Below are 17,410 nucleotides of genomic sequence, written 5' to 3' on the forward strand. Positions count from 1 at the left end.
GAGCCACTCATCATATACATTTCACATGCTTGACTCACTGAGTGACTCATCATGAATCATTTCACATGCTCGACTCACTGAAAGACTCGTCATGAACCACTTCAAATGCTCGACTCACTGAGCGGCTCGTCATGAATCAGTTTACATGCTCGACTCACTGAACAAATCATCATGAATAAGTTCACATGCTCGACTCACTGAGCGGCTCATCATGAATCAGTTCACATGATTGACTCACTGAGCAACTCGTCATGAATCATTTCACATGCTCGACTCACTGAGTGACTCGTCATGAATCAGTTCACATGCTTGACTCACTGAGCGACTCATCATGTACATTTCACATGCTTGACTCACTGAGTGACTCATCATGAATCGGTTCACATGTTCGACTCACTGAGCGACTTGTCATGAATCATTTCACATGCTCGACTCACTGAGCGACTCGTCATGAATTAGTTCACATGCTCGACTCGCTGAGCGACTCGTCATGAATCAGTTCACATGCTCGACTCACTGAACAAATCATCATGAATAAGTTCACATGCTTGACTCACTGAGCGGCTCATCATGAATCAGTTCACATGATTGACTCACTGAGCAACTCGTCATGAATCATTTCACATGCTCGACTCACTGAGTGACTCATCAAGAATCACTTCAACTCATCATATACATTTCACATGCTCGACTCACTGAGCGACTCGTCATGAATCATTTCACATGCTCGACTCACTGAGTGACTCGTCATGAATTAGTTCATATGCTCGACTCACTGAGCAACTCGTCAAGAATCATTTCAAATGCTCGACTCACTGAGCCACTCATCATACACATTTCACATGCTTGACTGACTGAGTGACTCATCTTGAATCAGTTCAAATGCTCGACTCACTGAGCGACTCATCATATACATTTCACATGCTCGACTCACTGAGCGACTTGTCATGAATCAGTTCACATGCTCGACTCACTGAAAGACTCATCATGAACCACTTCAAATGCTCGACTCAACTCGTCAAGAATCATTTCAAATGCTCGACTCACTGAGCCACTCATCATACACATTTCACATGGTTGACTCGCTGAGCGACTCGTCATGAATCAGTTCACATGCTCGACTCACTGATTAACTCGTCATGAATCAGTTCACATGCTCGACTCACTGAGCGACTCATTAAGAATTAGTTCACATGCTCGACTCACTGATTAACTCGTCATGAATCAGTTCACATGCTCGACTCACTGAGCGACTTGTCATGAATTAGTTCACATGCTCGACTCACTGAGCGACTCATTAAGAATTAGTTCACATGCTCGACTCACTGATTAACTCGTCATGAATCAGTTCACATGCTCGACTCACTGAGCGACTTGTCATGAATTAGTTCACATGCTCGTCTCACTGAGTGACTCATTAAGAATCACTTCAAATGCTCGACTCACGAAGCGACTCATCATATACATTTCACATGCTCGACTCACTGAGTGACTCATCATGAATCAATTCACATGCTCGACTCACTGAGCGACTCTTCATGAATCAGTTCACATGCTCGACTCACTGAGCGACTCATTAAGATTTAGTTCACATGCTCGACTCACTGATTAACTCGTCATGAATCAGTTCACATGCTCGAATCACTGAGCGGATTGTCATGAATCAGTTCACATACTCGACTCACTGAGGGACTCATCAAGAATCACTTCAACTCATCATATACATTTCATATGCTCGACTCACTGAGCGACTCTTCATGAATCAGTTCACATACTCGACTCACTGAGGGACTCATCAAGAATCACTTCAACTCATCATATACATTTCATATGCTCGACTCACTGAGCGACTCTTCATGAATCAGTTCAGATGCTCGACTCGCTGAGTAACTCATCATATACATTTCACAAGCTCGACTCACTGAGCACTTGTCATGAATCAGTTCACATGCTCGACTCACTGAGTGACTCTTCATCAATCAGTTCACATGCTCGACTCACTGAGTGACTCTTCATCAATCAGTTCACATGCTCGACTCACTGAGTGACTCATCAAGAATCAGTTCACATGCTCGACTCAATGAGCGGCTCGTCATGATTCAGTTCACATGCTTGACTCACTGAGTGGCTCGTCATGAATCAGTTTACATGCTCGACCCGCTGAGCGACTCGTCATGAATCAGTTCACATGCTCGTCTCACTGAGTGACTCATTAAGAATCACTTCAAATGCTTGACTCACGGAGCGACTCATCATATACATTTCACATACTCGACTCACTGAGTGACTCATCATGAATCAATTCACATGCTCGACTCACTGAGCGACTCGTCATGAATCAGTTTACATGCTCGACTCGCTGAGCAACTCGTCAAGAATCATTTCAAATGCTCGACTCACTGAGCCACTCATCATACACATTTCACATGGTTGACTCGCTGAGCGACTCGTCATGAATCAGTTCACATGCTCGTCTCACTGAGTGACTCATTAAGAATCACTTCAAACGCTTGACTCACGGAGCGACTCATCATATACATTTCACATGCTCGACTCACTGAGTGACTCATCATGAATCAATTCACATGCTCGACTCACTGAGCGACTCGTCATGAATCAGTTCACATGCTCGACTCGCTGAGCGACTCGTCATGAATCAGTTCACATGCTCGACTCACTGAGCGACTTGTCATGAATTAGTTCACATGCTCGTCTCACTGAGTGACTCTTTAAGAATCACTTCAAATGCTCGACTCACGAAGCGACTCATCATATACATTTCACATGCTCGACTCACTGAGTGACTCATCATGAATCAATTCACATGCTCGACTCACTGAGCGACTCGTCATGAATCAGTTCACATGCTCGACTCACTGAGCGACTCATTAAGAATTAGTTCACATGCTTGACTCACTGATTAACTCGTCATGAATCAGTTCACATGCTCGAATCACTGAGCGGATTGTCATGAATCAGTTCACATACTCGACTCACTGAGGGACTCATCAAGAATCACTTCAACTCATCATATACATTTCATATGCTCGACTCACTGAGCGACTCTTCATGAATCAGTTCAGATGCTCGACTCGCTGAGTAACTCATCATATACATTTCACATGCTCGACTCACTGAGCGGCTTGTCATGAATCAGTTCACATGCTCGACTCACTGAGCGACTCGTCATGAATCAATTCACATGCTCGACTCACTGAGCGGCTCGTCATGAATTACGTCACATGCTTGACTCACTGAGTAACTTGTCATGAATCAAATCACATGCCCGACTCACTGAGCGACTCGTCATGAATCAGTTCACATGCTCGTCTCACTGAGCGACTCATTAAGAATCACTTCAAATGCTCAACTCACAGAGCGACTCATCATATACATTTCACATGCTCGACTCACTGAGTGACTCATCATGAATCAGTTCGCATGCTCGACTCACTGAGCGACTCTTCATGAATCAGTTCGCATGCTCGACTCACTGAGCGACTCTTCATGAACCACTTCAAATGCTCGACTCACTGAGCGACTCGTCAAGAATCACCTCAAATGCTCGACTCACTGAGCGACTCATCATGAATCAGTTCACATGCTCGACTCACTGACTGACTCTTCATGAATCAGTTCATATGCTCGACTTGCTGAGTAACTCATCATATACATTTCACATGCTCGACTCACTGAGTGACTCATCATGAATAAGTTCACAAGCTCGACTCACTTAGCGGATTGTCATGAATCAGTTCACATACTCGACTCACTGAGGGACTCATCAAGAATCACTTCAACTCATCATATACATTTCACATGCTCGACTCACTGAGTGACTCATCAGGAATCATTTCACAAGCTCGACTCACTGAGCGGCTCGTCATGAATCAGTTCACATGCTCGACTCACTGAGCGAGTCTCCATGAATCAGTTCACATGCTCAACTCACTGAAACAACACATCAAGAATCACTTCATATGCTCGACTCACTGAGCGACTCATCAAGAATCACTTCAAATGCTCGACTCACTGAGCGACTCATCAAGAATCACTTCAAATGCTCGACTCACTGAGCGACTCCTAATGAATCAGTTCACATGCTCGACTCACTGCGTGACACTTCATGAATCAGTTCACATGCTCGACTCACTGAAAGACACATCATGAACCACTTCAAATGCTCGACTCATTGAGCGACTCGTCAAGAATCACCTCAAATGGCGACTCACTGAATAACTCATCATGAATAAGTTCACATACTCGACTCACTGAGTGACTCATCATGAATCAGTTCTCAAGCTCGACTCACTGAGCGGATTGTCATGAATCAGTTCACCTACTCGACTCACTGAGGGACTCATCAAGAATCACTTCAACTCATTATATACATTTCACATGCTTGACTCACTGAGCGACTCTTCATGAATCAGTTCACACGTTCGACTCACTGAGCGGCTTGTCATGAATCAGTTCACATGCTCGACTCACTGAGCGACTCGTCATGAATCCATTCACATGCTCGACTCACTGAGCGGCTCGTCATGAATCAGTTCACATGCTCGACTCACTGAGCGGCTCGTCATGAATCAGTTCACATGCTCGACTCACTGAGCAACTCGTCATGAATCAGTTCACACGTTCGACTCACTGAGCGGCTTGTCATGAATCAGTTCACATGCTCGACTCACTGAGCGACTCGTCATGAATCAATTCACATGCTCGACTCACTGAGCGGCTCGTCATGAATCAATTCACATGCTCGACTCACTGAGCGACTCGTCATGAATCAGTTCACATGCTCGACTCACTGAGCAACTCATCATGAATCAGTTCACATGCTCGACTCACTGAGCAACTCATCATGAATCAGTTCACATGCTCGACTCACTGAGCGACTCGTCATGAATCAGTTCACATGCTCGACTCACTGAGCGACTCGTCATGAATTAGTTCACATGCTCGACTCACTGAGCAACCCATTAAGAATCACTTCAAATGCTCAACTCACAGAGCGACTCATCATATACATTTCACATGCTCGACTCACTGAGTGACTCATCATGAATCAGTTCGCATGCTCGACTCACTGAGTGACTCTTCATGAATCAGATCGCATGCTCGACTCACTGAGCGACTCGTCATGAATCAGTTCACATGCTCGACTCACTGAGTGACTCATCATGAACCACTTCAAATGCTCGACTCACTGAGCGACTCGTCAAGAATCTCCTCAAATGCTCGACTCACTGAGCAGATTGTCATGAATCAGTTCACATACTCACTGAGGGACTCATCAAGAATCACTTCAACTCATCATATACATTTCACATGCTAGACTCACTGAGTGACTCCGAATGAATCAATTCACATGCTCGACTCACTGAGCCACTCATCATGAATCAGTTCACATGCTCGACTCACTGAGCGACTCGTCATGAATCCGTTCACATGCTCGACTCACTGAACGACTCGTCATGAATTAGTTCACATGCTCGTCTCACTGAGCGACTCATCAAGAATCACTTCAAATGCTCGACTCACCGAGCGACTCATCAAGAATCACTTCAAATGCTCAACTCACTGAGTGACTCGTCAAGAATCACCTCAATTGCTCGACTCACTGAGCAAGTCATCATGAATCAGTTCACATGCTTTGGATGAGTTGTTCTAGGATTTTTAGGTTACTGCTGTTCAGTCCCTGTAGGGTGTGTAATCAAACGTAAAATATCATGTTAATTATTGTTATTTTTGTTACACATCTATCAGGTAAACTAGTGTATAGTGTGTCAGTTTTTAATAACTGATGGAAAAAAGATAATGACTATACACACAGCATCTGGGCAGAGATGGAGGAACAGGAGGGTCATGCGGTCCACACACACACACACACACACACACATACGCACACACACACACATACGCACACACACCCAAGTGAGCATGTGCAGAAACTCCACACAGATAATGACCCAAGCTCAGAAATGGAGACCCTCTGGTTGTGAGGATACAATGCTACACACTTCCCAACCCTTTTCCCCTTTTTGTAAAATGAACAGCTGAGTAAGCCTAAACTGGACATCACGTGACATTTTTTAATTAATTATTTATTTATATTTATTATTAATTTATTAATCTTTTGATTAAAAATACTACTTTGTTTGGTTTTGAACTTATCTCGTTAGTTCTGAAACAATGGGAACCTGCGCAAAATAAGTGAACCACCAACGAGCACAGAGTAAAAACAGAGAAGGAGGCGAGGCCTAATGCAGATGAAGACTAGAATATAGCGCCAATGACTTTCATGACTATGTAAGGACATATGACACCTCTGCATTATAGCCTTCCTTCTTGAAGAGTCTCAGTGAGTGTCAGTTTCACACCCACATTGACTGCCGCTCTGAATGTAGTTTAAGACAATTCTATGCTGGTACAAATTTGTTTATAAGGACTGATAACTAGAGCAGTGAAAGATCAGACCTGCTGTAAAGAGAAGAATGGAGATGAGTGAGGAGATTTATGCAAATACAGTTGCAGTTGCAGCAGACAATAGAACGAATTCTAGTGACAGCAAGCAATCATATGAAGATGTTTATGTGGATGAAGACAACTTGCAGACCCAGAAGACTGGAAGCTTCAAGCAGTCTGAGAGCTCAGGTAAAAAAACATTCACACTCAGCTATATGTGTATGTACTGATCTCCTTAACTCGAAAATCTAACCATCCAGTAACATTAGGTTAGGTTAGCTCTAGCATTAATAGTTGTATATTTACCTCTCTCTTCTTTTTCTTCCCTCCTTTTTTCTCTCTGCCTCTCTGGCAGTGATTGGCAAGTTTTATTTAATGAAACTTACTTACTGTTTAATATCTCAGACTATTATGGAAGTATAATAGTGCTAAAATTCCTGAAAGCAAAACAGCATATTGAATCACATGAACTGAATAAAAACTCACAGAAAAGAAGTTTGAATTTTACTGCTTTGAAATTTGATCTGAATAAAATAAAAAAAAAATCCTTACAGCATTTACAAAAAATCTTCATTATTTTTCAACCTCAGAAATTCAGGATGAAAAAATTCAAGTATTAAAATGCAGGCTGAAAAAATTCATGTGTCTACAAGATCCTGTGACACAACGCCCTGTTATACAGTGTTTCTATATTCGCTGTGTCTCATTTCGGATGCTGCGTCCTCCGGAGATTGCAGTTGATGCTGCATACGGCATCAAGAATGACTTTATTGAGAAAAGTAACCGTAATAAAATTGACTATTCCTTGTGAGGTGTGAAATACTGTAGTCTAATTTCTTTTTTACTTTGTTATTTAACGATTGATTAGTATCTGTTGCCGTGGCGTCATAATGATGGTATAGAGGTGGATTATTTCAGGAAGGACACCAGTGAAGGCCGAGGTGTGAAATGCGCGGCCCGCCACTGGGGCTATTACAGGAAGAGCAATGGATTGCCGATTTCTCGGGCCCGTGTCACAGTGCACTTTAAAGTGTGCATCCTGCTCCCTGTGTAGTTTACTCCGAAGGGAATCTCTTGCAGATTGGAACACGGCTCTTGTAATTAACCTGCAGGAGAAACGGCTCTGAGTGAGAGTGCGCAGGGATTGAGGGCTGTGAAGACACTGGGCCAGGGGCGTCGCTAGGGGTCAATAGGGGTCGAGCCCGAATTTTGCCACCGGAGTGTAGAGGAATTTGTTGATCTTGCAGGAATTACATTAATCTGAGCACCTGTGTCTAGTTTAAAATTGAGCCATATTCTCCTATCTTGACTTCAGCAAATGCTTGCTCTGATGGTGTAAATGCGTTTTCGTTTGTGACTGTGTCAATAAAGAATTCACTACTCACATCAGCATATCGATCTGGAGTTCTGTTTTTACTTATAGAATGCACTTACTTGGATTTGGACCTGCAAACCTTTGCCACATGTAGCACACCTGGTTTCGTTTTGTTGGACACGTTTCCCTTCTTTTGTTTTCTTTCCCACAGTATTCGCATGAATTGAGGCGTTCCGCCTGCACGTTGTTCGTTTTTTGTTGTTCTGACTGCTCTGTCACATTCTTGCATGCTTTCTTATCCTGTGCACTTGTTGCTCCTGCTCAGCATTCGTGCTTCCACTCTGGGCTTACACATCTCATGCGATCTGGCAATGTCAATTGCTTTCTCTAATGTTAATTCAGCACCCTGGCACCCGAACTTGTGGGGAATAAATGCCTGTTTTCACATATCAACATGACCTACTTTTTCACCCACTGCCCCCTAGAGTCTATATGCATAACATATATAACACTCAATATGAATCTATATTCAAACAGCTTGAATATTACAACATGGACAACTCAAAATAGAAAACCCGCAGCCAATCCCCATGCACCAAACTGCTCCAGGTGATCCTGCTCTATGATCCTGAAGCTTCACAATTTTCAGTATAAAGTGTGCAATTTACAAGCTGCGTGAGCACAAAACATCTTTCACCATTAACACCTATACACAACAACCCAGATTTCCCCCCTGGACTGAATGAGGCGCTATCAATCTGGAAGAAACAAGGGATTTGTTTCATAGGTGATGTGATGTAAAATGATACGTTTATGACCTTTGACCAGATTATTATAAAGTATAATACTGATAAGAAACACTTTTTTTTTTACTTATCACTAATTAAACAGTTTTGTGTCAAAAAACTAAAGGATCACCCAAGTGATATTGGTCTGTCTACATTGGAGGTACAGTTGAAAAAACTGTTATCTTCCCGGTCAGCACTTAGTCGTTTTTACAATATAAGTTGACACAAGGACAAGGTTTGTGGGAAAATGGATATTGCGGAGGAAATACATGAAGCAGATTGGAGAGCAAAGATCCTCTTGTTTAGCAGATAATGCATCCTGGGAAATACAGTTTAAAATATTGCACAGGTTACATATCAAGATCTGGCCTCAACAGGAGAACTGAACTGTGCTGGACACGTACTCTCACACACATACATAACACACATGCACAAAAGCTGAGAACTGTGTTCCAAGAAGAACTGAACTGTGCTGGACACAGACACGCACACGCACTAAATTGTCCTGTTTGCACGCACATGTCACTTTACATTGCACTTTACTTTTTTTTTTATGTTAATCCATGTGTCACTTTAATATTTGCATTCACTGTATACACTGTTCTTTGCACAAAATGTCAATTTCTTATTTGCACTCACTGTATACACTGCTATCTGCACAAAAGTCGGTCTATATGTTGTTTGTCTTGTCATCCTGTGCACTTCTGTTGTATGTCTAGTTTATTTATTGCACCTTAAGTATAATTTAGTTTTATCTCTATGTTTAGCTCTATGTTTGTCTGCATCACTGTACTTTGTCTTGACTTTGTTATGTGTAGCACCTCTGGTCTAGGAGGAACGTTGTTTCACTTCACTGTGTACTGCATCAGCTATATATGATTGAAGTGACAATAAAGCTTCTTTGACTTTGACTTTGATATTACTCCAGTACGCATGCACAAAATGAACCTCAATTTATCCAGATTCTGCAATAAATGCAAGGGGGAACTCTCATACACTGCTTTTGGGAGTGTTTCAAAGAACAAAAGTTCTGGTCAGGTGTTTTCTTGAAATTGGAGAAGATTTTCTCCTGCCCTCTGCAGTTAGGACCTAGAATCTGCCTACTGGACCTTATACAGGAACTCCCTTATGGTTTAAAGGTACTCAGCTCTTGCTCTTCTTTGTCCCTAACAAAGCCCACTTCCCAGTGCTAAGAGACAAACCCTTTAAGTTTCATAGGATTTCATAGACGTTTCATAGATTTGGGACCCCTTCCTTAAATATCTAGGTGTAGAGGCAGAACATGTGTAACAAAGGATTGGCTGAATCCATTGGTGGTGTTGATAGCAACTTGAATAAATACACCAAGATAATCCCACAAAACAGCAAGGCAGAAAGCAGGTTGACAGAAAAGGAATAAAGTCCAAAAATCAGAAAACACAGTCGTCATGGCTAACAAGTCCAACAAGGGCTAAGACAAGAGCAATAAATCTAAAAAAACAGAGCAAAAGGTCATACACAGTGAAACACAGTCAGCATGGCAACCATATCCAGTAAGGGCAAAGACAAAAGGCAATTAATTCAAAAATAGTGCAAACGGTCATACACAATGGCAGAGAAATGATGGCAAAACAAACAGCTAACGATACTTTGCGTTGATTCACGGCATGCACACTAAATGTCCATAGATGTGGAAGTGAAAACCAGAAGTGAACCTCAGTAAACCAGAAGTTCCAGAAGTGCTAATATTTGGGTGAGGGTTCGCTCTGGTGGACCAGAACTGTGGGTGATGTAACAATATGTTATCCCTGAGAATAAAAAATCTAGCATTGAGGGGATAGCGGTGTAGTTAAGTAACCCCTCCCCCACTTTTTATTTATTTATTTATTTATTTATTTATTTATTTCCATTTCAGTTATATATTCCATTTATAATGTCTGTGATATCCCTTCCTCTGTATTCTGCTGTTTTTATTTTGTTTGTGTATTGTTATGTATTATTATTATTACTATTATTTTAAATGATTCCTGTAATTCCCAAAAAATGCAATAAAAAAAAAAACTTGATCAAAAATGTGTCTTCTAAATGGACAATGACCTGAGAATACCTGCAAAGTCATGGGAAAATGGCTTAATTGCAACAAAGTCAAGGTATTGGTGTGATCAGTACAAAGCCCTGAATTCAATCCTATAGAAAATTTGTGAGCAGAACGCAGTTACAGCATTTCTGTCTACAGGAATGGGCAAAAATTCCAGCAACCTATTGTGAGAAGTTTCACCCAAATGAAACTATTTAAAGGCAATACTACCAAATGCTAACCAAGTATGTAGGTATCTGATCCACTGAGAATGTGATGAAAGAATTAAAAACTAAAATAAATCATTTTCTCAACAAGAATGGGAATTCTCTTTCTTGTTCTGATGTTTCACATTCTTAAAATGAAATAGTTATCTTGATGGTAAATAACTATTGAAATAGTTATCTTTAATAGTTATTCAAGATAGTTAATGTTCTCCATGCTTAATTTCAGGAATTGTGTCTGGAAATGTGTTTAAATGTGTTTGGCTTTCTAACCCTCTGACTTCAACTGTATATATAAACTATTTACTTTACCAAAATCTGCAATTTACACCATGATGGTGGTATGTATTTGCTGGTGTACCATCATAATTATTCTCAGGTTGAATCCTGAACAGCTGATGAAAATGATTACATTAATTATTTTCTGTTGTTGTAGGACTCAACCCTGCAGAGAGGAAATGTTACAGACTGACTTCAGTGTGTTTGCTGCTGCTGTGTTTTCTCCTGCTGACTACCATCACCGTGCTGTGGATCAAATTCAGCATCCTTAGTAGAGAAAAAGCAAAGCTGGAGACCAGTTACGATACCCTGACTATAGAGAGAGACCAGTTACAGGCCAGTTACAACAACCTGATTACAGAGAGAAACCATTTACAGGCCAGTTGCAACACCCTGACTAATGAGAGAATCCAGCTACTTGAGAAAAACGATGAATTTCAGAAGAAATCGAATAATTTTGGTGAGTACATTTTGTAACAGAATCTATGAATAAAAAATGCCAGAGCCCAAGGATTATGTACAGTTAATACTTTTACAGGTTTGTCGTTTCTAACCTCATCCTAATTCCCAGCTGTAAATTTTTACTCAGTGGCAGTGAATTACATTATTTATTTCAACAAGCACACTTGTAGCCCAGCATGGCAGCTTTCGATATTCTACACTTTCACAATTATTTTCTGGCAAACATTCAGAGTATATATTGAGAGCAAATTTTATTTACTGTCTGCTTCAGCTAAGGATGCAGGATCTTTCCAGCACTCTAGCTCAAAGTTCTATTCTGGATTCTGTTTTATGTACACTGTCTGGCCAAAAAAATTGTTTCAGTAAGCTTACAGTGACACCAGTACTTCTACCTCCAAACCACCAGAGGGAACCCTCACCAGAGTACTGAGCGCTTTCAGGTCACATGGATCACTCCCTGGTTTGCGCACATTTAAATCGAGCTTGCATTATTGTTTAATGTGAAGTATTGTCAGCATTTCCCTGATGCTTCCTTAGAGAATACTTCATCACACACCAAGACGAAGTGCTTGTGACCTACTGCAGACAACTCATGGCACTACATGCCATGAACACCCTCCTGATGCAGGCCCTGCAAGGTCTTCCCACAGGTAGGGCCTTCCTGTGGCAGGGTGAAAAATTCTTTACAGACCAACCTTCATGATGTCCCTACTTATCAGAAAGGCCCTGGATTGGGTATCAGTGGTCTGGGACAACAATTCACAGGTGTGCACTTCCTTCTTACACTTTTCCCAGCTCATCAGGGAGGTATTTGAGTGCCCAGAAGAAGGAAAGGTGGTGTCAGTACAGTTACTCCAACTGTGGCAGTACTTCAACTCAGCTGTGGACTACCCCAAGAAATTCCAGACAGTGGCGGCACAAATTGGATGGAATGACACACCAAAATCTTGCAGATGGCTGCTTCATTGGCTCATTTCGGTTAGCACATACTGTACAGGAGGTTATTTATTTGCTTCTCCTTGGTCCCTCAAATTTACTCCCTTACATAATAAATCTTACACCCTGTGGGATCCTTATGCCGTAATGATCTCCTCCTCTCTTGGTATGAATGTATAGTGAATGCAATTTTGATCTTCACTGATAACTAACCAAGAAACCCTTTATTAGCAAAGTAGATTGAATATTGTTAAACATCATGCCCTTCTCACATAAATAAGTTACAATCCCACAGTCATACCTGTAACTTCTGAATTGTGCTTGAGTCTGTAGTAGCATCTAAGGTCTGAATACAGATACAGAAAATATTTATTTGGCACATTTTGTCCAAACTCTAAATGTTATTCTGAATAAATATGTTATTCTGTTTGATCAGTTTCACTTTTAACTGATGGGTGGCGATATTTTAACTCCCATATTTACTACATCTCTACTGCGGAGAAAAACTGGGATGAGAGCAGACAGAACTGCAGAGGGAGAGGAGCAGACCTGGTGATCATTAACAGCAAAGAGGAACATGTGAGTGTGTGTGTGTGGGAGTGTGTGTAAGAGAGAGAACTGAGTTTCTGTATTCATATTGTTTTATTATAGTTATGACAGTTCATAGAGAGAAAATACTTTAATATTGTATATTGTTTTCTTAATTCCAGGAGTTTATCAGAAAACAGTTGCGCAACAGTGACTCTTGGATTGGTCTGAGTGACCGAGACAAAGAGGGGGAGTGGAAATGGGTGGATGGTACACCACTGACTGACCCGTAAGAAACTTGTATTGATTTGTGTTTATTCCCAAGCACATTACCATTTAAGAAAGAGTACTACCAGGTGGTTTTCAACTGACTGATAATTTTATACAACGTTGAAGTAAATGCTAAGATAATAGAATTTGGTATCACTTTTATATTCTCATCACACTATTTATATTATTGCAACAGTGATTAAGAATCTTAGTGAAGCTAATTAGCTAAATTAGATGTGAGGAATTTGAGGTAACTGATCTGTTTCTAAATCTCTGCTTTTCAGGTATTGGGTAATGGGGGAACCGAATGATGTAGGTAATGAGGACTGTGTAAAGATGTTTGGTATTCTAATAAATAATGGATGGAATGACATTCCATGCTCAATTTCGAATATATGGATCTGTGAGAAAAGTTATTAGAAGTGAAACAGTACAGAAAAATGATTCACAAATCAAGCTGAATTTATGGAGTATTTCAGTTCAAGTTTTATTCTATGCAGTGTTTAAAAGTTATTTTATTACATGTAATTCTTAAAACTCACAAAGTACAAAAATGATCTTTACCTATGATGTAAAATTGATTTTTATTCACTTATACCTGCATTCAATTATTGAGTACTGTAATATATGGAGCTACTTGTTGCAGTATCATTATATCAATAAATATCATTTAAAAGCAAAAATCATTCTAGAACGCAAAGCTCTACAGTCCAGGTATGAGAAGTATTTTCAGACATGTATGTATTTTTCTTTAATCTAATTTCTGTTAAGTCATATTTATATTCCAGGGAAACATTTATGGAGTTCCTAATCTTTCAAATGCTTAATTTAAATAAAGAAAAATAGATGACCAATAATTTTGGAACATAGTAATTATCTTATAGCAATTTTTTTTAGAATAATAATAATAATAATAATAAATTCATTTTACTTTTGCTGGTGGAAGTTCCCTATTCCCCGTTATCCCTAATGATGTCTATGATGCCATGAGGTTTGGACACATATAATAACCTGAATAGGGAAAACCCCATGGAGGCTTGCTGTTAGTGACGTGTTGCAGAGTGGACCCAAATACAGGGTGAGAAGGCAGGTGAAGGGTTAAAAGGTTTAATGGAGCTCAAAAACACAACACAGTCCCAAAATACTTCAAACATAGAGTAACATAGAGTAGCTAAGCTCCTAAGTACAAAAGGGAATAAAGTCTCAGTCAGAACAGACATTTCTGTATAAATCCCAGTATTTTTTTTTCATAAAGTTCGTAAACACAAGCTTGGTCGCCCTCTAGTGGTGAGGATGTGCATGAGACATTTAATGACAATTAACTGAGCAAAGATACCAGTGACAGCAATTTGCTCATTTCCTACTGTGGTCCCTGAGCAGGTAAATAGAGACAAACATATTCAATTCAGTTCAGTTTTATTTGAATAGAGCAGCTTTACAGGAATATAAAAATCCAGAATAAAAATGATAAAAGTTTATAATTTAAATGTCTATTTATCCCTAATAAGTAATAAAAAACATACACACATTAAACTTCCACACATACGTAGAGCAGTAGCCTCCTATTCACCCTACACACACACACACACACACACACACGTACACACACACACACACTCGACTGACTGAGCGACTCATCATGAACCAGTTCACAAGCTGGACTCACTGAACGACTCATCATTAATCAGTTCACATGCTCGACTCACTGAGCGACTCATAATGAATCAGTTCACACGCTCGACTCACTGAGCGACTCATCTTCAAACACTTAACATGCTCGACTCACTGAGCAACTCATCATGAATCAATCCAAATGCTCGACTTACTGAGCGACTCGTCATGAATCAGTTCACACGCTCGACTCACTGAGCGGCTCGTCATGAATCAGTTCACACGCTCGACTCACTGAGCGGCTCGTCATGAATCAGTTCACATGCTCGACTCACTGAGCGGCTCGTCATGAATCACTTCACATGCTCGACTCACTGAGCGACTCGTCATGAATCACTTCACATGCTCGACTCACTGAGTGACTCGTCATGAATCACTTCACATGCTCGACTCACTGAGTGACAGCGTGAATGTTGTTTATAAAAATGTACAATTTGACCACCTTCCACTCACCAAGCTGAGTTTATGAATACTCATTCATAAATATACTAATCTTTTATAGTAACGCTAAAAGTCACACAGTGTGTCAAGAAAATACTACACACACTACACTATTAATTCAAAATACTTCCTTTATGATGCACATAGTATAATAATGTAAAGTGAAAATATAACAAACTGTAGTAACATAACATTTTAGTATATTATATTATATTAAAATATAAGATTTTATTAATATATATATATTAGGGCTGGGCAAGATAACACGTTATTATCGCGTTATTATCGTGTTAACTCATTAATTAATTAACGCCAACAATTATTTTATCGCGCATTAACGCAGTTTTTATTATTTTGTAAATTATTTTAAAAGTCTGTTGCTCATTGGCTCTGAATACACATACAGACAAACCATGGGTGACGGAAGGGGTGGGATCTTGATCCGTATTGGCTTGGGATGAACGTCATCACGCGTCTCAACCAATGAGAGCATTCGGGATGACCGTAAGACTGCTGCGGCGCTCAGAGGAACCGGAGAAGAGATAGAACTGGAGGATAAACAGACATGGAGAAAGGCAACGAACTTTTACATGGACATTTTCGTTTCTAACTTCTTCCAGACGGCCGACAGATAGATAGATAGATCTATCTATCTATCTGCCTACCCACCCACCTATCTATCTATCTATCTATCTATCTATCTATCTATCTATCTATCTATCTATCTATCTATCTATCTATCTATCTATCTATCTGCCTACCCACTTACCTATCTATCTATCTATCTATCTATCTATCTATCTATCTATCTATCTATCTATCTATCTATCTATCTATCTATCTGCCTACCCACTTACCTATCTATCTATCTATCTATCTATCTATCTATCTATCTATCTATCTATCTATCTATCTATCTATCTGCCTACCCACCTATCTATCTATCTATCTATCTTTCTATCTATCTATCTATCTATCTATCTATCTATCTATCTATCTATCTATCTATCTATCTATCTATCTGCCTACCCACTTACCTATCTATCTATCTATCTATCTATCTATCTATCTATCTATCTATCTATCTATCTATCTATCTATCTATCTATCTATCTATCTGTCGGCCGTCTGGAAGAAGTTAGAAACGAAAATGTCCATGTAAAAGTTCGTTGCCTTTCTCCATGTCTGTTTATCCTCCAGTTCTATCTCTTCTCCGGTTCCTCTGAGCGCCGCAGCAGTCTTACGGTCATCCCGAATGCTCTCATTGGTTGAGACGCGTGATGACGTTCATCCCAAGCCAATACGGATCAAGATCCCACCCCTTCCGTCACCCATGGTTTGTCTGTATGTGTATTCAGAGCCAATGAGCAACAGACTTTTAAAATAATTTACAAAATAATAAAAACTGTGTTAATGCGCGATAAAATAATTGTTGGCGTTAATTAATTAATGAGTTATTATAACGATAATAACGCGACAATAACGCGACAATAACGCGATAATAACGCGTTAACCTGCCCAGCCATATTCATTCTATTTAATTTCATCTCATTGCTGTTTTCCCTTCTTGGTCTCTTTCACTTGCAGCTCGGCTGGCTGTGGAGCCTGAAGCGATAAACACAGGTGTATTCAGAGTGACCCCAATTACTCAGGATCCTCAGCTCCACCAGCTGAAACAGCTGACTGGGACAGTCCTGAAAAACACAACCAGCCACAGTATAACACATACAGGAAGTTCTGAAAGTCAGAGTCCACTTTATCATGTGCACCTTACTGTGAGTCCCTACTGCCTTCACTCACACATTTTACCACTTTTGTTATGAAGAATTGTGTCATTTCTTTTGTGTAATTGTGAAAATCATTCTTTCTCACCGGAAGTTTGAAGGTCTGGATCGGTTCTCCGTTCTGGTCATAGGTGAATATTCCAAGAGTTGTTTTTTCATTATTCATGCTGTCCAGTCCCTGTAGTGTG

General features: G+C 40.3%; 1 protein-coding gene across 3 annotated transcripts; it reads left to right on the forward strand.

Annotated features, from left to right (window-relative positions):
- Positions 1-6,349: 6,349 nt before the first annotated feature.
- Positions 6,350-17,410, forward strand: LOC131349235 (C-type lectin domain family 4 member M-like). Of its 3 annotated transcripts, XR_009204048.1 has the most exons (6): positions 6,351-6,657; positions 11,288-11,590; positions 12,965-13,107; positions 13,239-13,345; positions 17,026-17,213; positions 17,317-17,410. XR_009204048.1 is itself a non-coding variant. In XM_058384757.1 (5 exons), the coding sequence occupies exons 1-5, from the start codon at positions 6,498-6,500 to the stop codon at positions 13,744-13,746; spliced, it is 849 nt and encodes a 282-aa protein (XP_058240740.1). In that variant the 5' UTR covers positions 6,350-6,497; the 3' UTR covers positions 13,747-15,694. The 3 variants fall into 3 exon arrangements, 2 of the variants coding, with proteins under 2 accessions (XP_058240740.1, XP_058240742.1); XM_058384757.1 differs by lacking the exons at positions 17,026-17,213; positions 17,317-17,410 and adding an exon at positions 13,611-15,694 and having other exon boundaries at positions 6,350-6,657; XM_058384759.1 differs by having other exon boundaries at positions 17,026-17,397.

This window comes from Hemibagrus wyckioides, linkage group LG29, assembly GCF_019097595.1.
Source record: "Hemibagrus wyckioides isolate EC202008001 linkage group LG29, SWU_Hwy_1.0, whole genome shotgun sequence".
NCBI classification, from domain to species: domain Eukaryota; kingdom Metazoa; phylum Chordata; class Actinopteri; order Siluriformes; family Bagridae; genus Hemibagrus; species Hemibagrus wyckioides.